The sequence below is a fragment of the Hyperoodon ampullatus genome (assembly GCF_949752795.1).
Source record: "Hyperoodon ampullatus genome assembly, chromosome: 15".
Lineage (NCBI taxonomy): Eukaryota > Metazoa > Chordata > Mammalia > Artiodactyla > Ziphiidae > Hyperoodon > Hyperoodon ampullatus.
The window spans coordinates 40,516,123-40,543,616 of record NC_136928.1 but is presented as its reverse complement, the minus strand read 5'-3'; the positions used below and the strand labels follow the sequence as shown (position 1 = coordinate 40,543,616).

General features: G+C 34.2%; 1 protein-coding gene across 1 annotated transcript in view; it reads right to left on the bottom strand.

Moving 5' to 3' along the window:
* FANCL (FA complementation group L) overlaps positions 1 to 27,494 on the bottom strand; it is a gene marked incomplete at both ends in the record, with an annotated part of 77,290 nt that overhangs the window by 17,280 nt on the left and 32,516 nt on the right. Inside the window, 4 exon segments of the mRNA XM_079720927.1 lie at positions 17,974 to 18,006; positions 18,008 to 18,019; positions 21,906 to 21,974; positions 27,218 to 27,314. Coding sequence (XP_079577053.1) covers positions 17,974 to 18,006; positions 18,008 to 18,019; positions 21,906 to 21,974; positions 27,218 to 27,314 — 211 coding nt within the window.

Here is a 27,494-nt window from a genome sequence, read left to right as displayed (position 1 = left end):
ACTACATTGTCTTGATAGATAGGTTTGTCTTAAAGGTAAATTTATAAGTCTTGAAATCAGGTGGTATGAGTCCTCCAATTTTGTTCTTTTTCAGTTTTTTGGACTATTCTAAGTTCTCTGCATTTCCATATGAATTTTAGAATCATTTTGTCAATTAAAAAATCTACTGGGATTTTGATTGAGATTGCATTGAATCTATAGATCAATTTGGAGAGAACTAACAAGTTAACAGTACTGAGTCTTCTAACTCATGAATATAGTTTATCTCTCCATTAATTCAGGTCTTTACACAAAAGATTTGTAGATGCTTCACCAAAGAAGATATATGATGACAAGCATTTAATACGTTCAACATCACTGGTCATTAAGGAAACTCAAATTAAAATCACAAGGAGCTACCACTACACACCTATTATTAGAATGGCTAAAATGAAAATGACTGGACATACCCAATGTCAGTAAGGATGCAGAGAAACCAGAAGCGTCAAACACTATTGTTAGGAATGTAAAATAGCACAACTGCTTAAAAAAAAAACTGCTCAGCAGTTTCTTAAAAAGTTAAATACACACCACCTAGATGATCTAGCCATTCTAACCCTAGGTATTTGCCAAAGAGAAATGAAAGCATATCTTCATATAATGACATTCACATAATGTTCACAGTAGCTTTATCTGTAACAGCCACATTCTGGAAACAACCCATCCTATCCATCAACAGGTAAATGAACAATATATGGTTACATTCATACAAAGGAATACTACACAGCCTAAAAACAATGAAATATTATTACATGCTACAACATTGATAAGTCTCTAATTATGCTGAGGAAAGAAACCTGACATAGAAAAGTATATAGAACTATATAAAACTCTAGAAAGGAGAGCAGCAGTTGTCTGGGGATCAGGAGGAAGGACACGAGGAACAGAAGGGAGAGATTAAAAAGGCGAAGGGGGAAACTTGGTTGTTGTGGAAATGTTTATTATCTTGATTGTGGGGTTGATCTCATGGGTGTAAACATTTGTCAATGCTCACCAGATCATACACTTTAAATATGTTTAGTTTATTGTATATCAATTATACCTCAAAAAAGCTGTTTAAAAAAACACTCATTCTGATTTCTGGACAGTAATGAATCTATACATTAGTACCTTCTTTGCAGTAGATCTGCAGTAGACTTCTCAACATTTAGGACCTAAAAAATTTACAAAACAGCTATATTTCTTTTTTTTTTTTTTTCTTTTTTTGCGGTACGTGGGCCTCTCACTGTTTTGGCCTCTCCCGTTGCAGAGCACAGGCTCCGGACGCGCAGGCTCAGCGGCCATGACTCACGGGCCCAGCCACTCTGCGGCATGTGGGATCCTTCCAGACCGGGGCACAAACCCGTGTCCCCCGCATCGGCAGGTGGACTCTCAACCACTGTGCCACCAGGGAAGCCCCAACAGCTATATTTCTAACAGCAAAGACAAAGGCAGAAGAGTGTTCATAAACCCACCACTTAGATAATAAAAGCTTATCACTTTTATATGTATATATTGGGCAAGGAAGGAGAAAGGATATACATGGGAACAAAGATGTTAGCTGTTATTAGATTATGTTAAACTAGGAAAGCACTTAAGCAGAAAAGTGTGAACACTGCCAATCTCAAAATGTAACGCTTATTATCTTTAAAAGCATTTTGTTACTTTTATTATACCTGAAGTGATATAATAATGTCAGTCACTTAACCAGATCTTAGAGTATAATATCTTCATCTTAAGTACTATTATTTCCAGTATTTTAATAATTTTCTCACAGTCCCGGAATGTGATCTTTTGTGCTCTGATGACACTTAAATTAATAGCATAATTTTCTGGTACTTGCAACAGTTGCTTTCCATTCTGATTTTTTTATACTTTCCTATAATATGTGCACATAAATCCTCTAATAATCATTTTTGTCTTTTTCTCTGAGGGATTCAAAAGGCTTGATTCAAATATCAAGAGATTAAACTTCTAAAGAAATTTAATTTTAACATTAATTGCAATATTCCCAATCAGATATCTTTAAAGAGATAAATCTCTTAAATATTCAGTTCATTTGATCTTATTTGCAAGCTTCATTAATTCTCTCAACTCTTTCTGTAGGTACAACTAAATCTATTAAATCAAATGCTATTCTCTGTCACACAATCCATAAAGAATGCATCACCTCTTCTTACAGTTTATTTTTACTATAACTGACCACTGATGATTTAAAAGATTTGCTACTATTCTTAAGTCATGTGGAAAGTATATATGCCCACAAAGTTAAATGAAACACATTCACTCCATGTGTATGACTGCAGCAACTCTGTTAATAAAAAAGATAAGGAAGAGAGAGAGGGAGGGAGAAGTAAATAAATGTCTGTCAAGTGTATGTTGAAAATGAGTAGGCACTTCCAACATGGTCCTAAGCTATCCTATATTATAGACCATTAAAAAAAGAAAAGAAAACATGTCAGGCCAATTAGGTGAGGATTCTGGGTAGATGACTGAGTAGGAAGCACCAGGAATCTGTCTCCCCACCTAGACAGTAAATGCACTGACCGAAACTGTTCTGGAACTCTTGAGTCTACAGAAGGCTTGCAACTTTGGTTAATTTCAGCTCTTAGCTACCCATCACCCTGCCCCACAGCTCCCTGACAGGCAGCCCTGCACACACTTCAGGAGCACCCTGCACACAGCTTAGAGGAGCCAGGGTGGGAGAAAAGGATCTGTCTTCCAAATATCAGGTATCTGTGCTCTGATGGCTGACTGCTGCTTCTAATCTCAGAGGAATACACAAATAGGCAGTAGGATATTGCTGTTGTACTTCCTCCCACTGTTTCAAGTCCTTCCTTCTCCTGCAGAAGTGACCTGCAACGTACTTAAGGAGCCACTGACCCTCCCCGCCCCTTCATTTTTCTCTTTTTCCCCTTTTGAGTGTCAGCCTTTAAAGATTAGAACATTCAAAAGCAACTCAATGAGTGAAAAAGCAAATGGGATGAGTGAAATAGGTGAGGAAAATTAAGAGGTACAAACTTCCAATTACAAAATAAATGAGTCATGGGGGTGAAATGTATGGGGAATATAGTCAATAATATTGTAATATCTTTATATGTTGACAGATCATACACTAGACTTATAATGGTGGTGATTTTTAAATGTATAGAAATATCGAATCACTATATTGTGCACTAGAAACTAACAAAGTGTTGTAGGTCAATTAAACTTCAAACAAGCTCATAGAAAAAGAGATCATATTTGTGGTTACTAGAGGGGAGGGGTGGGGGAGGAGGAATTGGATGAAGGTGGTCAAAAGGTACAAACTTCCAGTTACAAGAAAAATGAGTGCTAGGGATGTAATGTACATGATTGATATAATTAACACTGTTGTATGTTATATATGAAGTAGTTAAGAGTAAATCCTAAGAGTTCTCATCACAAGAAAAAATAACTTTTGCTTTTTCTTTTTTTTTTTTTTTTTTTTCGGTATGCGGGCCTCTCATTGTTGTGGCCTCTCCCGTTGCGGAGCACAGGCTCTGGATGCACAGGCTCAGCGGCCATGGCCCACGGGCCCAGCCGCTCCGCAGCATATGGGATCCTCCCGGACCGGGGCACGAACCCGTATCCCCTGCATCGGCAGGCGGACCCTCAACCACTGCGCCACCAGGGAGGCCCTGCTTTTTCTTTTAATTTGTATCTATATGAGATGGATAGTCACTAAACTTATTGTGGTATTCATTTCATCATGCACATAAGTCAAATCAATATGCTGCAGAGCTCACACTTATATAGTGCAGTATGCCAACTGTATCTCAATAAAACTGGGGAAAAAAAGGCAACTGCCTTTATAGGAAAATTTTGGAAGTCTGCATGCCCAGGGAAAGGCTCAAAAAAGACCAAAAAAGACCCTAAGAGTACACCTCAGGCTGATCCTTGATGCAGAGACAGCCTACAACAATCAAGAACACAAAAACATAGAGAAAAAAAACAGGGAAATTTTGATCTTTCCTCTCTGGGGAGAGGGGAGAATCCAATTTCTAAAGTTACCACAGTATATGACTAAAATTTCCAGTTTTCAACAACAACAACAAAATCACAGGGCACTAAAAACAAAATAAAGTGTAGCCCTGATTCAAAGGAAAAAAATTAACAGGTTCCAAACACAGACCTGAGAGTATCTCTACTAGACAGAGAATTTGAAACAACTGATACATAAGCTTTAAAGTAAGATGTAGAGCAAGTCAAGAAACCAATGTATGAACAAAATGGAAATATCAACAAAGAGAAAGAAGACTTTCAAAAAAGAACATAAAAAGAAATTCTGGAGCCAAAAATTACAATAACTAAAATGAAAAATTCACTAGAGAATCCAAAGGTGAATTTGAACAGGCAAAAAAATCTGTGAACGTGAAGATAGGATGTTAGTTATTATGTCTGAGAAGAAGGAAGAAAAAAGACTGAAGAAAAGTGCATGAGTCTAAGGGAACTGTATGACACCATCAAGTTGACCAATGTATGGACTGTGGGGTCCCAAAAGAAGAAAGAAAATGGCAGAGAGAATATTTGTATAATGTCTGACAAATTCCCAAATTCGCTGAAATACACAAATATACACATCCAAGAAGCTCAATGAACTCTAAGTAAGATGAACCAAAGAGATCCACACCAAGGCACATTATAATCAAGCTTTCAAAAGACAAAGACAAAAAGAGAATCTTGAAAGAAGTTGAGAAGTGACTCATCACACACAAGGGAACCTCAAAAACTATTAGCAGATTTCTCATCAGAAACTTTGATGACCAGAAAACTGTGGGCTGATATATTCAAACTGCTAAAGGAAAAAAAAAATGTCAACCAAAAATCCTATAGCTGGCAAAATTATCCTTCATCAGTGTAGGAGAAAAGAAGACATTCCCAGACAAACAAAAGAAGTCTGCTAACATTAGGCCTGCCCAGCAAAAAATGTTAAAGTCCTGTAGGTTGAAATAAAAGGACACTAGACAGTAGCATGAAGCCCTATGAAGAAATAAAGATCTCAGTTAAGGTAAATACATGGAGCAATTATAAAAGCTAGCACTATTATAAAAATGGTTTTTAACTCCACTCCTTGTTTTCTACATGATTTAAGAGACTAAGGTTATTTTTTAAAACTAAGAATTATTCAACTCAAAGCCAGTGTTACAGTAACTTTGGTTTGTAACTTCACATTTTGTTTTCTACATAATTTAAGAGACAAAGGTATTTAAAAGAATTATTAGTTTACGGTTTGGTGCATACACTGTGTAAATATATAACTTTGTGACAACAACAACTGAGAAGGGTAGGTACACAGCTGTAAAGGACCAGAGTTTGTATGTTACTGAAGTTAAGCTGGTATAAATTAGAGGGTTATAACTTCAGGATGTTAAATGTAATTCTGATGGCAACCACAGAGAAAATAGCTATAGACTATATACAAAAATAAATAACAAAGGAATTTAAACGTTTAACTCCAAAAAAAAATCAACTGAACTCTAAATAAAGCAGTAATGCAGAAAATAAGGGACAAAATAACTATAAGCCATATAGAAACAGTAGCAAAATGACAGATTAAGTCCCTCCTTATCAGTAATAACTATAAATGTAAATAGGCTAAACTCTCTAATCAAAAGACAGAGATTGGCAGGATGGATAAAAACACATGATCCAACTATATGCTGTCTACAGGAATATCACTTTAGATCCACAGACACAAACAGGCTTAAAGTGAAAGAATGGAAAAAGATATTCCATGCAAATAATCACCAATAGAGAGCAGGAGTAGCTATACTAGTATCAGACAAAGCAGACCTTAAATCAAAATAGGTTAAAAGAGACAAAGGACATAATATATTAATAAAAAGTCCCATACAGCAAGAAGATATAACAATTATAAGCATTTATGCAGCTAATAACAGACTATCAAAACATGAAACAAAAATTAATAGTACTGAAGAGAAATAGTTGTATAATATAATAATATTTGGGAGACATCAATACCCCACTCCCAATAATAGACAGAACAACCAGACATAAAATAAGGAAACAGAGGACTTGAACAACACAACAAACCAACAAGATCTAATAGACGTATATTGAACACTCTACACAGTAACAAAAGAGTACACATATTTCCCAAATGCACATGGAATATTCTCCAGGACACATCATGTTTTAGGCTACAAAATACATATAAAATAAATTTTAAAAGATAGATATCATATAAAGTATCTTTTCCCACCACAATAGGATGTAGTTAGAAATCAATAAAAGAAAGAAAACTGGAAAATCCACAAATTTGTGTAAACTGAACAACATACTCTTAAACAATCAATGGATCAAACAAGAAATCACAGTGTAATTAGAAAATACTTAGAGACAAAAAAGAAAACACAGCATACAAAAACTTACAGAATGCAGCAAAAGTACTAAAGAGGATATTTATAGCTATAAATGCATACATTAAAAAACAAGAAAAATCTCACCATCAACTTAACTTTACAACTAAAGGACCAAACTAAACCCAAAGCCAGCAGAAGGAAATAAAGATTAGAAAAGAGATAAGTAAGGTAGAGAATAGAAAGACAACAGAGAAAATCAATGAAACCAAAGGTTGATTCTTTGAAAAGTTCAACAAGTTGACAAATTTTAAATAAATGGGACTAAGAAAAAAAGAGAATTCAAACTACCAAAATCGGTTATAAAAGTGGGGACATTATTACCATTTACGAAAACAAGAAGAATTGTAAGAGAGAACTATGAAAAACTGTATGTATGGCAACAAATTGGATAACCTAGATGAAATGAACAAATTCCTAGAGACACAAAACCTTCCAAGACTAAACCACAAATAAATAGAAAATCTGAACAGAATAATAAGGAGTAAGGAGACTGAATCACTAATCAAAAGATCTCAACAGAAAAAGTCCTGGAAGTGTCACTGGTGAATTATACCAAACATTTTAAAGAAGAACTGACACCAATCCTTCGCAAACCCAAAAAATTGAAGAGGGGAAAATAGTTCCTAATTCATTTTATGAGGCCATCTTTACCCTGATACTAAAACCCCAAGAAAACTTAAAAACCATGATCCCTTATGAATATTGATTTTAAAAAATCCTCAACAAAATACTAGCAAACCAAATTTAGCAGCATGTTAAAAAGATTACACACTGAGATCAGGTGGGATTTATTCCTGGAATGCAAGGATGGCTCAACATATGGAAATCAATAAAATGTAATACACTATACTAACAGAATGAAGAAATCCATATGATCATCTCAACTGACACAGAAAAAGCATTTGACAATATTTAACACCCTCTCATGATAAAAACACTCAACAAACTAGGATCAAAGAAAATTACTGCAACATAATAAAAGCCGTATTATGAAAAACTGCAGCAAACATCACACTCATTTGTTGAAAGACTGAAAGCTTTTCCTTTAAGATCAGGAACAAGGCAAGGATACCTACTTTCATCACTTCTATTCAACACAGTACTGGAAGTTCTAGCCAGATCAATTAGGCAAGAAAAAGAAATTAAAAGCATCCAAACTAGAAAAGAAGAAGTAAAATTATCCCTGCTTGCAGATGATATAATCTTACAGGTAAAAAACCTATATTCCCCCCCTCAAAATTGTTAGAACTAAGAAATTAATTCAGTAAAGTGGCCACTCTGACCACCAGCAAAGTCAATACACAAAAATTAGTTGTATTCTGAACAGCAACAATGAACAATCCAAAAAGGAAATTAAGAAAACAATTTCATTTACAATAACATCAAAAAGAATAAAATACTTAGAAATTAACCAAGAAGGTTAAGGAATTATAAAATGAAAACAAAAAAACACTCCTGAAAAAAATTAAAGAAGACATCAAAAAAAGGAATCTCAAACCGGATTGATGAACTGAAAGACAATGCAATCCTTTTCAAAATCCCAATGATATGTTTTGGGGCAGAAATAGAAAATCCTATCTTAAAATTCATATAGAATCTTAAGAGACCCTGTATAGCCATACAGTCTTGAAAAAGAACAACAAAGCTGGAGGGAAAAAGTGGAAAGGACAAAGTGGAAATCACATTTTCTGATTTCAAAACTTACTACAAAGCTACAGTAATCAAAACAGTGTGGTACTAGCATATGACAGTCTATATATAGACAAATGGAACAGAATAGAGAGCCTAGAAATAAACCCTCGTATACATGATCAAATGATTTTTGACAAGGTTACCAAGACTATTCAATGAGAAAAGAACAATCTTTTCAACAAATGGTGCTAGGAAAACTGGCTATCAATATACAAAATAATTAAGCTGGCTCCTTATCTAACACTGTATATAAAAAGTAACTTAAAATGGATCAAAGACCTAGATGTAAGAGCTGTAAGTATAACACTCTCAGAAAAAAACACAGGGCAAAAAAGCTTCATGACATTGGATTGGGCAATGACTTCTTCAATAAAGCACCGAAGGCACTGGCAACAATAGAAAAAATAAGTTGGACTTCATGAAAATTAAAAAATTTTGTCCATCAGGGGACTTCCCTGGTGGCAGAGTGGTTAAGAATCCGCCTGCCAATGCAGGGGACACGGGTTCAATCCCTCGTCTGGAAAGATCCCACATGCCGCGGAGCAACTAAGCCCATGCACCACAGCTACTGAGCCTGCACTCTAGAGCCTGTGAGCCACAACTACTGAAGCCCGTGCGCCTAGAGCCCATGTTCCACAACAAAGAGAAGCCACCACAATGAGAAACCCCTGCACCGCAACAAAGAGTAGCCCCTGCTCGCCACAACTAGAGAAAGCCTGCGCACAGCAATAAAGGCCCAAAGCAGCCAAAAATAAATAAAATAAAATAAATTTATTTAAAAAAAATTTGTGCATCAGAAGACAATAGCAACAGAGTAAAAAGGCAACACAAGGAATGGGAGAAAATATTTGCAAATCATATATCTGATAAAGGATTAATACCTAGAATATGTAGAGAACTCTTAAAACTCAACAACAAAAATAACCTTATTTAAAAATGGGCAAAGGAACGGAATAAAACATTTATCCAAAGAAGATATACAAATGGTCAATAAGTACATGAAAAGATATTCAGTATCACTTAAGGAAATGCAAGTCAAAACTATAATAAATACTACTTCATTCACACCCATTAACAGAAAGTAAGTTTTTGGGAGGATGTGGAGAAACTGGAACTGTTGTGCACTGTTGGTGGGAATGTAAAATGGTACAGCAGCTCTGGAAAACAGTATTGCAGTTTCTCAAAAAATTAAAAACAAAATCACCATATGATCCAGCAACTGAAAGTGGGGACTCAAAGAGCTATAATGCACATCAGTGTTCACTGCAGCACTACTCCCAAGAGCTAAAATGTGGAAACAATTCAAGTCCATCAATGGAGAAACAGATAAACAAAATGTGGTATATACATGCAATGGCTTATTTTCAGTCTTAAAAAGGAAGAAAACTCGGACATATGCTACAACTTGTATGAACCTTGAGGGTATTATGCTAAGTGAAGTAAGCCAGTCAAAAAAGACAAATACTGTATGATTCCACTTATGTGAGGTACTTAGAATAGTCAAAACCAGAGAGTCGGAAAGTAGAATGGTGGTTACCAGAGGCTGGTGGAAGAGGAGAATAGGGAATTATTGTTTAATAGGTATAGTACTTCAGTTTTACAAGATTTGAAAAGAGTTCTGGAGATGGATGGTGGTAATGGTAGCAACAACATTATGAATGTATTAATACCACTGAACTACACCTTTAAAATGATTAAGATAGGGCTTCCCTGGTGGCACAGTGGTTGATAGTCCGCCTGCCGATGCAGGGGACATGCGTTCGTGCCCCAGTCCAGGAAGATCCCACATGTCGCGGAGCGGCTGGGCCCGTGAGCCGTGGCCGCTGAGCCTGCGCGTCCAGAGCCTGTGCTCCGCAACGGGAGAGGCCACGACAGTGAGAGGCCCGCGTACCGCAAAGAAAAAAAAAAAGACTAAGATAGTAAATTTTGTGTATCTTACCACAATTTAAAAAAATAATAAAGTAAGATGCTAAGAATGCCAGGAGAGGGCTTAGATATTGTGGCAGCTTGACCCCTGACTGATAAACAAACCCCTGTGGTTGTTTATCCATTCTTCTTTATCTCTCAGATGTTAACTCTGAGAAAAATCATGTCTTATACATTGCTACTTAAGACCCTTAGTATTTGGTTCAAGTACATTTCTAATATGCTATGTTAATCGTTTAATACAAAATAAACTTCCTTTATTTTGTATTAAAATTAAGTTTTACATAATAAAAAAAATCAAGCCAATCAGTAAAAAGCAAACTCGTCTTCTAGCTTTTTGTTCCAGGTAAGTCATACCAAAAAAGGGTGCTACTCCCCTCATCAAAAAAGTTGACTATATCTAATTTTTATTACTAAATACAAAAAATAATAAATAAATAAAATAAAAAATTATTACACTAAAAACAACAAAATAAGGAAATAAATAGTCACAACAATCTTTGCTTTCAGATAAGGTCAAGACTAATGACAGAATATGTGTGTTGCTAGCTACCAATGTTACCTTCACAGCCAGAGCCAGGGAACTACCTACCAGCAGTGACATCATTTAAAAAAAATACTGTCCCATTGCTTCTGCTATCTACCAACTCCAAAATCCTGGTTTGCTTCATTATATCCATCTGCTAAATTAGTTTGGCTTCTAATATTCAACTTTTTTAGCACAAAAAGAGGGTGAAAGTAAGTATATTTCATAGCTGAAAGTATTAATCAGTGATTCTAGCAGATCATATTTGAATTAACATGTCTTTCATATCTGAATTATCATTTGTCTTCAATCTACTGGACGTTATTTTCAATATGGGCACCTATTTTTTCCAAAAGGCTGGTTTAAAACACACACACACACACACACACACACACACACACAAGTATACCAATACTCACATATTTTAAACTATCCTTTGGATTAAAAAAAAGTACAAATAGACATAGTGCACATCAATTTGCCAGACAGGGTCCCTGACAGGGACAAAACATAAGGCAGAGAATGTTAACAAGCTGTGTTTGTGTTGAAGAAAAATTGCTTTACTGGTATTAGCTAAGACAATCTTTTTTACCCAAAAGTATTTAAAATATAAATCACAACATTAAGAAGCCACTGGGAGACATATTTATATATTTTCTTTTACTTGGGACACTTGCTATGTAAGAATATTTTATTGGTTTCCTCCAAACTATAGTCCAAACAATATTTATCTCAACACCTCTCATCTATGTTACTTATGGTACGATGTATGTAGAGTCATCTACCACAACCAGATAGCCTGGTGAGATTGACGGTCATTTTGCATTTATCATCCCTATTTCATTTTTCAACACCAGAATACTTCTTGATTGTTGCATATAAATGGAAACATTGTCTTTAGAGTACATGTAATTCAACATACAAAGAGAGAGATACCAATTACGTGTTGTTATATATAAATGTGGGTGTGTTTATATATACAATTATACAATATAAATGTATATTGAGATATCATTTCTTTGCCCATATTGTCTTGCTATTTTAAAAGCTAACCAATTTGCAAATTGTGTTACCTCCCTATATCACTTTGTACACCCATACAGCACTTTACAATTCAAAAGCACTACCAAATAACTCAATTTACTCTTACAAAGTCATGCAATCTATGACTTAAATATTCCTTCCCTCTTTTTATAAAGTTAAATGATTTACCCAAGGTCATGCATTGTAGGGATAAAGCTAGAATTTAACCCAGACGTTAAGACTCTGTGTTCTCTTTTTACTATGTTACAAGTGATCCAGCAGAATTAGCTCTGAAGCCTACCATGAAGGTCTGCAACAAAGTCAGATTTATTAACATCAGCAAGTAAATTACTTAATGTACCTTAAATTGGTACTGAAGTCATCTGATAAAAAAAAACCTGTTCCATGCTACTAGTCTCATTGGGTCTTTAAATTCATGGAAGAATTTTACCATACCATAAAAGTATCTCATGTGCTCACAAAGCACATATCTCAAATCTTCTAGCTTTGATAACCTTAGCAATCAACTGAAATTATACTGATCTTCCTTTATCTGGCAAGTAACTGACTGTATGAGATTCAAAGCTATATCTCCAACTGCCCACTAAACACATTTATTTAGACATACCATAGGCATGCCAAACTCATCAGATCCCAAACTGAATCTGCCTCTAAACCTCTTCTTACTGCATTCTCTACCTCACTTGGCAGTACCACAATCTATCTAATCTAGTTACCCCCACCAGAAAAGAAGCAGTGGCAGTAATCCACGGGATCTCATGCCCAATCCGTCATCAAGTTCTATCAATATAATCTGTGGAATTTTCCCAAACAATCCCCTTTCATCCTTCCCTGCAACCATTAACCTAGAACAGACCCTAATTACTGCCTGCATGGGTACGTACACAGCTGCCCCTCAGTCTTCTTCACTATAGTCTTGCCATTCTCATTTAGAACCTTCCTCTACACAGAGTGACCTATTAAAAAAAAACTTGTTTTGCTGAAAACCAATCTACAGAGGTGCTCTGAGAAGAAGGAAACAAAAAGTCATGCCAGAGATTTATAACACATCTTGGCACACCAAGAAAGATGAGAAATCCTAAAGCAAGAAATAGCAGAACTTAAATCTAGAATTTCATAAGTGTATTAGATCAGAGTCCTTTCTCCACCTTAATCCTATTAATAGCCTAAAACAAAACAAAAAAACACTTTGAGAAATGCTATTATAAAACAGAAATTGTGACCATGCCACCTTTCTTCCTTATAACCCCATCACTTTGGGATAAAGTCCAAGATCATCAGAATTGGTGTAGCAGACCCTGCCTAACTCTAAGCAAAAGCTCCAGTCTTATCTCTGACTACAGAGTTCCAAACGATGTGTAATGCATGTATTATCTCCTACAATGTTATGCCCTTGTTCTCTGCCTACAGCAGTTCTCTCCTAAAGGTATCATGTGTCCTCCCAAGCCTAATTTCTCACTTCTCAAGACTCACTGAACTCAAGTAACACTTTATCCAGAAAACTTGCTTGACCACATCAGGTTAAATTATGTACCTCTTCTCCATCTTATCAAAATGGCTCACCATACACATCACTCAACACATTTTACTGAAACTATCTTTTTAAGTACCTCTCTCCTTATCAAGACTGAAAGTTACTCCTGAAAGCCTACCCTAGGATGTTAGAACCTGGTTAACTCACCTTAAATTCCTTAGGATCCAGCTCAGTGCTACACATACAGTACAGTACACATCTTCCTCAACTTATGATGGGGTTATGTCCAGTTAAATGGTTGAAAATGCATTTAATACACCAAACCTATGGGACATCATAGCTTAGTGGAGCCTACCTTAAACATACTCAGAACACTTACATTAGCCTACAGTTGGGCAAAATAATCTAACACAAGCCTATTTTATAATAAAGTGTTGAATATCTCATGTAATTTACTGAATACTGTGAAAGTGAAAAACAGAACCACTGTATGGGTACAGAATGGTTCTAAGTGTATCGGTTGTTTACCCTTGTGACAGAGTGGCTGACGGGGAGCTGTGGCTGGCTGCTGTTGTCCTGCATCATGCAGAGTATCATTTGGCCTATCACCAACCAGGAAAAAGATCAAAATTCAAAACAAAGTTTCTACTGAATGTGTATCACTTTTGCACCATTGTAAAGTTGAAAAATCTTAAGTCAAATTAGGTCAGGGACCATCTGTAGATATTAAATGTCTGTTGCATTTAAACTATTTCCCACTGAAAAAAATGTTGCTTCTTGATTTTCTGTTTATGTACTTTTTCAAGGTAACCTGAAAAGAGAAGACTTGACCATGACAGAATCACAATTTCATCTAATGAAGCACTAAAAATAGGATATAACTTCCCTACTAGATCTTTGTGAGTCAGCTCTCTTACTTATCTTACCTAAGTTCTATGAATGCCCAAAGAACCCCAAACTTCCCACACTAATCCCCTCCAAATTATACAAGGCAGGAAAATAAGTCAGAAGATTTATTTCTTTCATCATTTGCCTCTAGTTCAAAATGTCGAACCCCATTCATATTTAGCATACTTATTTAAAACTTTTAATACTGCACTTCAGCTAGCAGCCCATGGGTGAAAGCAATGAAAAGGATTTTAACATTATGTTCACAACTAGTTTATACATTAGAATTCAAATAAAGTAAAAACTACACATTTAAAATCAGGCAAAAAGAGGGTTACAGCTACTAGGTAAGGAAGGTGGACTGAACACACAGATCTAATTTTACCCCCACCCCCAAACTTACTATATTGTTGTTGTTTTTTCCTTTAAGGCATAATCTCACAAAAACAAGGAGAACTAAAGAGGCAACAAAACCAAATTTTGGAAGCAGGAAAACAAAGGAATTGCTCTTATGAGCATAGATGCAAAAGAAACAGAATGTGGAAATATATAATATATACTGGAAATTGTATATGTGTATACAAACATATATACGTGTGTGTATCTACTGACCAATCAATTGATTGATCAACATATAGATTTAAAATACTCCATAACCTAACTGGGTTTATTTCAAGAGGGCAAGATTTATTTAACATTAGGAATGGAAAAATATAATTCACCACATAAACAGAATAAAGGAGAAAAACCATTTGATTATCTAACATATAGAGAGAATATACTTGAAAAAATTCGACTTTCATTTATAACAAAACTCTTAGCAAACCAGAAACAGAAACAAATTCCATTAATTATTGGTAAAGGATTTCAGTACAAGAACTATAGAGCAAAAATCTACCTAATGATGAAAACAAAGTTTTCCCTTTGAGATCAGGAACAAAACATGAATGCTTGTGTTTACTATTCAGGTTTCACAGTTTATCAGATATCCTAGCCAGAACGGTTAAGGCAAAAAAAAAGAAAAAAAACAAACAAACCAGAAAGGCATAAAGATGGCAAAGGAGGAAATAAAACTATCATTTACAAATGATATGATTATGTTCATAGAAAATTCAATGAAACTACTGATTATTAGATAAGAGAGTTTAACAAAGCCACTGGATAAAAAAATCATCTAAAAAATCTACTTGTAGACATCAGCAAGAAACAATAAAACTGAAAATTACTGCTACATAGAACTAAGAATGGCCAAAATTTAGAAGTCTGAAAATACCATGGGATAGCTAGGATATCATTTTTTGCCCCTCAACTCCAAATCTACTCTATCTGCCTTGTGATAATGGAGGTTCACGCTGTAAGCATTTCTCTTTTACAGCTGCATGGTGTTCAGCCCTATCAGTAGAGGATGCCAGAGGGTTAACTGTTACTAATTCAGACTGCTGTTTCCTGCCCAACAGTGTTGCTCCACTCTCGCCTCAAGGGGGCAATTTCTGCTTGCTCAGTGACTTCTAGGCAGAAGGCTGGAAGAGTCTTCTCCAAGAAATCTGACCAATTAATCAAAAAGACCTAAAATATTGACACTTGGGGTTCCCCATTATGAGATCTACTCAGGTGACTCTACAATGAAGTTCACAGTTGACAAGCCCCACTCGCACTCAGAGCTTTCAAATAGCTTTTTTTTTTCTTTTTTTTTTTTTTTTTTTGCGGTACACTGGCCTCTCACTGTTGTGGCCTCTCCTATTGCGGAGCACAGGCTCCGGACGCGCAGGCTCAGCGGCCATGGCTCACAGGCCCAGCCGCTCTGCGGCATGTGGGATCTCCCCGGACCGGGGCACGAACCCGTGTCCCCTGCATCGGCAGGTGGACTCTCAACCACTGCGCCACCAGGGAAGCCCTCAAATAGCTTTTAATAGCTGACTTTTAATCACGAGCAGGTAACCGAAGAAATAAGCCTAGAAAAAGAGCAACTCAAGGAAATAGAAACTACTCAGATGGAAAAAAAGACATATTATTAGTATCTCTGGGGACAAAAGAAGATTTATCAATTAAGTAAACTCTTAGAAATGAACATGATAGTATAAGTAAAAAAAAAACTCAACAGGAAGGCTATTAGGAAAAGCTGATGAAATTTACCAGAAAGTAAAGCTAATAGAAAACCCAGCGTAGATGATTAAGAGCAGATTTAGACAACTGATGGAAAACTGTGGGTTGAATGAGTTTTAAGTACACAGAAAACTAAGGAAATGAACAAGTAAGACAACTGTTAACTCTAGGTGGTAACAAAAACTGGGGCAACAAAGGAAAAATAATAATTAAGTATATGGCTTATCTCTGCATAGTATACATATATGTTCAAAATAATAATGTAAACACTGAATATTGACATAATCAAAATTACAAGATAACTATCTGGGAAGGATAGGAAGTATACGTGTGTGTGGAGTGGGGAAAGGTAGAAGAAACAGCAAATTCCCCATTATCTACAGTGGAAAGTTAACAGATAATGCCTAAACCAAACCAACGAACAAAAGGTAGTATAATTACAAAAGCATGTAATAATATAAATTATATTATAACACCAAAAGAATCAGCTAACAATTAAAAGTAGTTGACCCTGGAGAGGGAGAAAAAGGTGAGAAGGAGGCTAGGACATGCCGTTTTGTCTAAAAAGAAAACAAACAACAAAAACCCTTGAAAACCTAACTCTTTAAACTATGTTCATATACGATTTTTATTAAAGTATAACCTTAAAAAAATTAGTTGCTTGCCCACATTATAAAAATAAACTAGAAAATATGATTTAAAAAGAAAGATCACATTCACAATAGCAAAAAAAACCTTCATACTTAGGAATAAACTCAACAAAAATGTACAAGATGTGGATTAAGAAACTACTGCTATTTAACTGGGGGACCTAAATAAATGTAGAGATAACCAGTTCCTAGACTGTGAACATACCAGTTCTTAATTGGATGGATAAATGTAAACCCAATTATAACTAAAAACTAAATTATTCTAAGGATTACCTGGAATAATAAATGCACAGCATTATCAACAATGTTTCAAAAAATATTTTGTTAAGTGATAAGCATAGGTTCAGAACTATTATCCAGTGAGATCCCAATGCTAAATGAAGGCATTAAGGGTGATTTTATATTTTCTTAATTTTGCTTATTTGTATTTTCTCTCTTTTTAAAAATCAATGTAGGAATACTTTTAAAATAATTATGTTATTTTAAAAAAAAGGCAGTTAATAGGTTACTGAGTCCAATAGGTCAGACCATATCACACAGGTCTACCATATCACATAATCTCAATAATGAACTAAGTTTCTTTGTTTTGACTGCGTTGATGTCGTTTTATCCATACCATTATAGCAATAATAAGATGGCCAAGAAGGCAAAAGTATATTTAATTAACCAATTTAAGGGTGAACAAAAATCCAGTACTATGAGTTAACAAGGACAGCAGAGAGAAAAATGGAAAGAAAGATAATCCAGTAGATCAAAAAAGGAGAACTTCCTCAGGATCCATACAGTGTGATATTGAGAGTTTTCTTCCCCTAGCATTCTGTTTGTTCTAAACCAAATTTATTTTAAGATCTCTGTGAAAAAGTTTATTATTTCCATATACATATGAACTGAGGCAAAGAGCAGTCATGTGACTTGTTTGAAATTATACAATTAAGTCAATGGCTGAACTGTAAACAGAACCCAGGGATACCCAACTGCTAGTCTGATGCTCTAACTAATGGATCATGCTCCCTGCTATGTAATAGGACTGTTTCCTTTAATTACAATTTCTTCATTCACCATCAGATTATCAGCCAGAAGCCTTATCACTGGTTTTGCTCTTTCTTGTATTCATGGCATTACTCCAAGAATATGAGATATACATGATAAAAAATATAAAGACCACTGTTTATGTATCATACCAAATCTGAAAATTCCAACCAGTGTGACGTAGACACTTCACAAGCCTGCACTTAATGGCATATTTATAGGTAAAACTGCAATTTTAGCATCCATTTTGGGGTTGGTCAGTGACCTGGAGAAAATTAGTTTTGTTTTTATAGAATCACTAATGTCAGTGCACTTAAAATCTTACATTAGAGCATTCTATGTCTCATCAGTCAACAATATTCACAAATATGACCTATATATAGAAGTCAAAAGGGTAGCCGATTTTAGAGCATTTGTGATGTTGGGAAGTAGAATAAAATAAAAATCATGACATGCTCTTACATTCTATGCTGAAATCTATAAAAGAAAATTGACTGGGTAAACAAGTAACTATCTGAGAAGAGGTGTGCAGTCACTTGTCTTTGAGAAGCACTTTGTGTTTCTTTGGCACATATCACGGCAGCAGTAGTAGCAGCAGCCTTGCCCTTGGTGCTGATTTCTTACTACTCTAAATGCCTCCTCTGAGCCAGAATACACTGGCTGTTGCTGATCATGCTGTGAGACACCTGCACTGGCTACTAGGCTTGTCATGACGCACAAAACCCTACCATCTTCAGCTTGACATTGTGCAAGTTATAATTATTCATCCAAATGAATATGTCAGAGCAGCAGCAGCAGACCTCTCATCAGAGCAAAAGAAAAATACATCAAAACATTATCAACCCAGCAGGAAGACAGGGACCATAAGGAAAATTACCCATTTTTAATATGGATGCCACAAAGCCATGCCTATTATTTTACAAAAAGAAAGGAAAATAAAGATCTTCCAAGTTTAAAGTCCAGAAACAGTGAAGCCAAAGAGGAAATGTACAAAAAGCAGACAAGGAATTTTTAAAATCAATTATCTGGAAGCTATTTACAATCTTTTAAATATGTTTGCTTTAGACTACAATAGTAACATTTATTTCACTTAAGAACCACATCTGTTGAAAAATTGTTTAAAAAGAAAAAAGACGGGAACTCCCACAAGCAGAATTGTGTCCAATAGGCCAATGATAAAACATACACAGCAAAGAAGTTTGATGTTGCTTCGTATTTCCAAAAGGTAAACTAACATTACTAACACTTTTATCACATCTAAAAAGACTCAAGAGTTCATACTTGCTGGCAGTATCACCAAAATGCTTACGATGTAGAGCTAGACTCTAACAACAGGCAAATAGTATATTTTGAAAATTTTCTGAATTTTAGTGGTTTATGTAAAAGAAAAACTGAAATCACCCCAGACCGCCACAAATGAAGATAAATCCAAATTCTGTGAGCATATATAAAATAGGCAAGTGTAAATACAATTCCTATCTCATACTTAAATATGAAAAAAGTATAACTTTTATAACAGACTTCAGGAGAATATCTTTTCAGAACAAGATATGGAAGATTTTCTCATTCAATACACAAAAAGCAGAAATCACGAAGAAGAGAGTGATAAATGTGACCACACTAAAACGTTAAACTTCTGATTGAAAAAATATATCATATACAAAGTTAAAAAACATGCCACAGGGAGAAGATACTTATATCCCATATAACCAATAAATAACTAGTATTCAAAATATATAAGAAATGCTTATAATAAAACACAAAAATGTAAGTAGGCAAAGATTATAAACACAATAATAATGAGTATCAGTTTTTGATAAGAATTAAGGTCACACTAAAATCACACTAAGACTTAGAAAGGATTTGGGAAAGTAGGAATTACTATGCATTGCTGGGTAGTAGTAAAAAGTTATGCAACCGATTTTAGAAGATAACTTGGCAATATTTTGTAATCTCAAAGAGATGCATTCCCTACAATACAGCATTTTCACCTTTAGGCATAAACCACACTAGAAGTCTCACATGTGTAAAAGGAAACACAGAAGGATGTTCACTGCAGCACTGTTTAAGAAAGAAATTGTGAACAACCATACAAGTAGGGCAATGAATAAATTAACTGGTGGATTCATATAATGAAATGATATAAAGCATTTAAAATGATATAAGATCATGGGTAAATCTCAGAAACAATGTTGTATAAAAAAGGTCAGACTGCAAAGGTATTATAGAATATGGCATAAACAAGTGTAGCAAAAAAGTATGCATGGATAGCATACACACCAATTCCAGTCAAGTGGTTTACCTCTAGAAAGGGAAAGAAGGAAAGAAAGAGGAAAGGAGAGAAGCAAAAGAGGGGTAAAGTTTTAGGTCCCAGAACATTTTATTCCTGAGAGACAGAAAGAGAGATATCTGAAGCAAATGTGACAAAATATTAAACATGTCAAATTTGAGTTGTGGTTAAAATGGTGTCCAAATTTTTATCTGTACTATACTAAGAATTTTAGTATGTTTTTTTAATTAAAAAAAAGAATTTATGACATTCCAGTTACTACTAATTAATTCTGTATTCTTAGAACTAATACAAACTAGAAAACTTGACGTATGACCCAATTAAATCTATATCTGAATTTTAATTAATATTATAAACACTTATTCCATACTTATATGTGCAAGGCACTGAGCTGGTGGTGTTAAGTAGGGATAGAAAATTTAGAAGAAATTGCCCTCTAAGATTTTCTAGTGTTAGAGTCACAAACTAATTTTGCTAAATGGCAGGATAAGGTAAGTGCTGAACAGTCTTTTTGTGGAGATGCAAACTTTTTCACAGATTAAAGTCTGGGGAAAACTTTTATGATTATCTAAATTAAAAAAACTAGGAAACTCATCAAAAACATATTCCCAAGGTTGAACCTTGGGATTTTAATAAATATTAAATTATAATTTAGAGATAGCATATCTGGAAAGAGTAATACAATCTAGGTACAATGTTATATCATGACCTCACATAATACATAAAGATAAAGTTTATAGAGCGAAATAGAAAATGTATATTCATGTTTTTTAAAAAGTACGCAATTTATGTATAATTCCAATTCTTAAAAAAACAATCAAAACAGTATTTCTTATACATTTATAACACATATCAGAATACCAAAAGCAAATCACAGGGTTTTTCCTCCCCTTTATTTGGCTGTGTTTTCTTGATTTCCATTGGAAGGAGGGAGACTTTTGTTTTTAAAGAAGAAAACAAGAAAAATATTTTTTAAATATATATGGTATGATTGAAATTTGACCCTTCACAAGACCATTTAAATCCTGTTAGGCTTTTTTTTTTTTTTAAACTAACTTCATATACAAGACAATTATTACTTTACTCTATATATTATAATTTAAAATGTAAGTATATATTTTCACTTGAACCTACCAAAACTTCATAACAAAAATAAGGGTAACTTCACTAGGAATTTTTGTTTCGCTTTGCATAAGAATAGAAAGGTTCTCTTCATTTTGGTATCAGTTTACTTGGTGAGACAAGGACTATGCCTGTCATCATTAGATTGTTCTTTGAATCTAACCACCATTCTGCCAGATCTTTAAAAATCACACACGTGAATGTTGATGATGGAACTGTTGATAATCATACCATATTTTAGCCACATAATGGTACAATTTACAATGCATTACTAAATACATTAACTTGTTAAATATCAGCAATGTATTGAGAAACTGACAGGAGTAGAAGAATCTCCTATATTCTTTACTCAAAGTAAGAATGTTCCAAAGCACTTACAAAAACAATATAGTTTTTGTAGGATAAACTAAGGACAAACAATAAAAACTGAATAGAAATGGCAGGGTTTATATTTTCAGTCATAACTCATTCTCCTCTGAAAAAGATTCTCTGATATTATGTCTGAAAAAGTCACCCAATTTTTAACCTACTGCTCACTGCTTTATAAAGAGTTCCTTAGGATTTAAATTTAAAGTAAAATTTCTGTCAATAGAGCTTCTTCAAGTTTAACACTCTCAAAGTCCTGTTTATAAATAAATGCTTAAAGAAAACTGAAAAAAATCACTTGTAATCTATAATGGCCACTTATAAATAAACAGAACGTGCTTTTTAGCTACTTAAAATAAATTTAAGAATTTACCTGTGGTGTCCAGGAAACAGAAAACGGAACAGGAAAATCCACAATACAATCTGGTGATTCTGCAGGGTACTATAAAAAAGCATAAAGTTAGGTCATTTTTGCTTCGGTGTGACAATTTCACATAAAATATTTTAGAAAAACTGAATATATTAGAAAAAGTATTATTATAAATGCAAGTGTATTATATATCAATATTTCGATTCTATTATTATAGAGATATTAAGAACTGATTAACAGTCAAGTTAAGCTCAAAAGGTACAAAGTTTGGTGATTTGGGATGCCAAACCAATCGGTTTTGAAAAAAAGAGTAATGAATTAAGTCAGTGTCAGGTCAGCTGCTAATGTGATTTGAGGGGTAAACCACACTGAATCTCAGTTTATCTTTAAAGTGAGAGATCAAAATGGTTGATATTTAATTTCCTTTCAGTCTAAAATTTAACCTCAAATAGCCTCAGTCACTTGTTAAAAGAGGCAATATTTGTTAAAAGAATCAAGAAATGCACAAAAATGAACAAATATAATTATCAATTAAAGAAGTATTTTCCACAACAAAGCATTTAATTTTAGCAGAAGATAAATAAAAAGAAACAATGAAAGGTCTCTGGCTTATTAAGGAAAAATAAAATAATAGTTTTAAGAAAAATCTTTTCATGGTTGATAAATAGAAAATTAATTACTCAATAGTTTTATACAAAAAGTGATAGTCATAGGACTAACTAGGTTTCTAAGTTAAGAAAGACAAAAGGTAGTTTTTCTTAAAATCAGTTTTGTTATTAGAGAATTGTACTACATGATTTCTCTAAGATTCAGTCTGGATTCTTGAAAGTCGCACGTAATTTTTAAAGTGCTCATTTCTTTCCAATACAAAGCTAAATTTACTAACATGAGAATTAGTTTTAGGAAAACTCCTTTCTCTCATTTGACAAAATGTTTAAAATCAGTTTTAGACTTTCACTTTTTTCAACCTCTTATTTTTAACTACTTTGTTGCATAGCAAAAGGGCACAAAAAATTATCACTATAGTATTTGTTACAAACATCAGCCCATTTGAAATCAATGCTTTGAAAGAATTAACATTTAGTTACAATGACAGTCTGGTTAAAAATAAACCTACCAATGTATACTCTGACTAATGGTATCTAGCTATGCAAAAGTGATAACACAAAGGTAAATATACAGGAAACCATACAGAAATATAACAGTGCTCTAATTTAGAGGGAAAAAAGAAAGGTCTGGCTGGGATTACAGAAGAAACCCTATTTCAGACAATTCAAACTATTAGATGATGTACGTCAGATTATAACTGCTGCAATCACTGGAAAAACAATTTCTACACTATTTTTTATAAGTCATGTGATTATCTCAAAGTAAATGCAGGCAGAGATCTTAGCTTTCTCTGGTTTCCAGTGCTGCTAACTAACTTGTGAACTTGGATAAGTCATTTAACTTCTCTGGCTGTTTTATATGTAAAAATGATGGAACTCAACTAAAAGCACTGCTGTAAAATCTCTTTTCCCTCTGAAAAATGTTAATATTCTGCAAAAATAATGATGCACACTTAAAACCTCCTTGGGTCAAAAATGGAATATTTAGTTCACCTTGAGTTGCTGCTATTTATCGTCTACTGAGCTGACAATGAACAATATCAACTCTCTAACGTAAACAATCATCAACCCAGTTAAGAGTATGAACTTAATGTTTACTGTATACAGAGTAGATAAACCAAGTAAAGTATCTTAACTCTGGAAGTCATTAAGTACGTAAGGCACACTATGTTAAAAGAGAAGATGGGGCTTCCCTGGTGGCGCAGTGGTTGAGAGCCGCCTGCCGATGCAGGGGACATGGGTTCGTGCCTCGGTCCGGGAAGATCCCATGTGCCGCAGAGCGGCTGGGCCCGTGAGCCATGGCTGCTGAGCCTGCGCGTCCGGAGCCTGTGCTCCGCAACGGGAGAGGCCACAACAGTGAGAGGCCCGCATACCGCAAAAAAAAAAAAAAAAGAGAGAATATGATCCTACATTCAAATAGGACTCAGGATAGTAAATGGCACGTATGTACTGATAAAGAAAGAGATCCACAAGGAGTTAAACAAAAAGCAGGTTATAATAAATATAATATGATGCCACATATCTGAGATAACATTCAAATATATATTTTAGGTGTAATTATGCAAACATACAAATATGTATATAAATATGAGACTGATCCATATGTATGTGGCTTTACTGTCTATTATGAGTTAAATGTATATATATTGTGTTAATTATATTCACTTCCAAGATCAATTTTGTTTATATAATATAATAAATGCTACATAACTGTATTGAACCTAAAAAGCACAAATTTATACACTTCTGGATGATTTAACATGAATTATGCAGTAGCATCCTAGATACTCATTTTTGGAGTTGTTTGTATTGTAGTACTAACTACAACATCGATAACTGAATACAATATTGTAAAATGACTGTCAAAATTCAGATTATTTTTCAACAATAAGTTATAGGTATATACAAAGCCACTAGAGACTAACTGCCAAAAGCTTTACTTTAGAAATCCAGTTGACAAGAACAACAAAAGCTCCACATAAAGAAATTAAATGAAAAATAGAGTAATTTATAATTTTTCATTAATATAGTTTTTCAAGTCTCACTTGAAACAATTCAATCAAATCAATAACTATAAGAGAAAATAATTATTATATAATATTAAGTATATATTTTTTTCACAAACATTTTTTAGACTCTATAGTATACTTTTCTATGGAAAAATTTAACCCAACCTGAACTGTGATTGGACCCCCCCAGCAAAACAATACATACAAATTGCAGATTACAAAAACAGCCATCAGAGACAGAGTGCACAGCCTCTGAAACATATCTATGATTCGTTTTTCAAGTAGTTCTGATCTTGGCCAAAGCTAAGGAAGCCCTAGGCTACTTCTTTTTTAAAGGAAAGACAAAAATTTCATCTCATGGTTTAGGATGAACTGTAAATACTGCATAAAAATACACCTATAAAAATGACAAAATTCAACTGTTTCTCATTATATTTCTTTTTGATTTATATACTTACTTTTAATGGGGGATGTCTAGACAAAATTGGTATTGTTTTCTTTGTGGGTTTTTGGAGACAGTGAGGTAGAGTGGCAGAATTGGGAGAGTATGTATTCAAGAATAAAAACAAATGCATTTCTTTACTATGTATCAAAAAATATCAGATAAAAGAAATAGAGGTTTGTGTATTTACAAAAATAAGCGTGTTGTAAGGTTTGTCAAAAAAAAAAAAAAAGACCCTGACCCTTTAAAATTCAGTTTGGATTAAGATTTTGCATTATGTACTCTTAACATGTAAGTTTTAGCTTTCACTGTTTTTAACTGACAATCCCAAATATTCCTAAGAAAGAAATGACCACATCTAAAAGACAACTTTAGTCTCTATGAAAACCAAACTAAATGGACAATTAAAGACTCTAATAAATCATACCAACACAAGATTCATCTAGTTTCAGCCTGTCTTTTTTTTCTTTTTTTTTTAAACGCATATTTTTTTCTTACTAACTCAAATAAAGCTTTCTCTTCTCTCTTGCCAGGGCATCCATAATAGTGCTTCACAGCTATCGATGCTGCAAAAACTGACACTTGAAAATATTCTCTAGAGAAATATTAAAAGTGTCACCTTATCTACCTTGAAAAGTTATAAGAAAAAGCAGACAGAATGGACCATACTAGTGGCTACACATCCTCCCTCTCAATACTACCAATAATGTCATTAATCAGAATTAATAATAAAATCTTGTAGGTATAGTGACAGGCAATGTAGACTTAAATCATTATCTCTTAGTAAGTAGAAAAGATTGCAAAAATGAGGCTTTTAAAAAAAAGAATCGGGATAGGATGTATTTAAAATTTTTCATTTTGGTCTTCATAACAGCAAAGCAACTTTTATCAATGTACAAAATATAAACAAATAAAACTCTGAAGAAAATGACAGATCCCTTGCCACTGGCAGTATATGACCTTAGGAAGGATAAAGGCAGATTTCTCCTTGATCTTAAAAAAACACACCTTTAAAAATTAAAAAAGAAAATAAAAACTTTTTCATTTTCATTTAATAAAAATATTCATGTAACTTATTTTACAAAGAAGATTTCTATCCCACTAATTTTTCCTCAAAACTTATCACATATAAATCTTGAAATTATACATAAACATTCTGTGTGTAAGAAAAAGAGAGAATGAGTCATTTCTCAATTTGTCTGATAGAGGCACTATAAGATACCAACTTTTCTGTGTCACCCAGTACTGCTTTATATATTAATTTTCTCTCATGAAAAGCTTAAATGCCAGACACATTTTTTAAAAGGACAAACACAACTGATCTTTTCATCACTACAATCTCATGAAACAGAGTTGACTGATGACTCCTAGGGACAATTAAAAAAAAGTTAGATGACCTGGTTTTCTCAAAGTCTAATGTTTCCCCAGTGATTACTAAGTAAATGATTAATATCCTGAACTTGCTTATTCCACTTATTTCTCAAAATTCACAATCTATAATTTAAAAATAAAGACAAAACAGCTATGTTTTGTGCCAATAAAATTAGTGAGTAGCTATAGACCACTAGCCTGGAAGGGCTCTATAGAGATGTATAGAGCTGTATATACACCTCTATAGAGGTGTATAACCTTTGCAAAATTTTTAAACAGAGAAGTAAAAAAATTTCAGCCAAGACAACAGAAAAAAGTATGCATATGTGTGTGTCTGTGTTTGAGGGGTAGGGGGAAGTCAGAAATAAGAACAACAAAGGTAATTCATAGTAGGAGTTGAAGACAAAAGACTTTCTTCAGTAGAACTTTACTTGCAATAGTGGATACTTCCAACTCTTTTCTACATAGGATGTTACAAAAATAACACTATGGTACTTTGAGGCTGCCAAACCTTATTTGTAGTATTTTTTTACTATAAAGTCTATATTTTGATCAAATTTGAATTAAAACAGTGACATGAAATTATAGCTAGGCTTTGGGAAACTTAGTGAATAAATTTTTTGAGGCATTCCCAAATAATTTTTTTATTTGGTCGTGCCGCACAGCATGTGGGATCTTAGTTTCCTGACCAGGGATCAATTCTGCACCCCCTGCTTTGGAAGCGCAGAGTCTTAACCATTGGACTGCCAGGGAAGTCCCCCAAAATAAATTTTAAGTGTCATTTTTTTTTAGAAGCAACTAGCACTCGTTTACATTGAAAACATTCACAGGGTTCATTTCCCAAAGTATTTCCTGGCCGCAGTAACAGTTTAACAAAGCACATACCTTCGCCTTCAACTTGACAGTGATGAGATGCTCTCTACCAGAAGCATCTTCGGCTTTTAACTTGATGGTACTAAAGCAAGTATCCACATACACAAGCCTGGTGAGTAGAAGAGAATAAAAAACGATCACAATAGAGAGGGTGGGGCTGGGGGGAGGGGGAGGTTGGAGGATGGCAGGATTTGAAATGAAAATATTTGCTATATTCCTATTAATCCCTTACAAAAATTAATCAGAGGAATTTGTGTATGCTATCCCATTATGCTGCTATAGATTTACT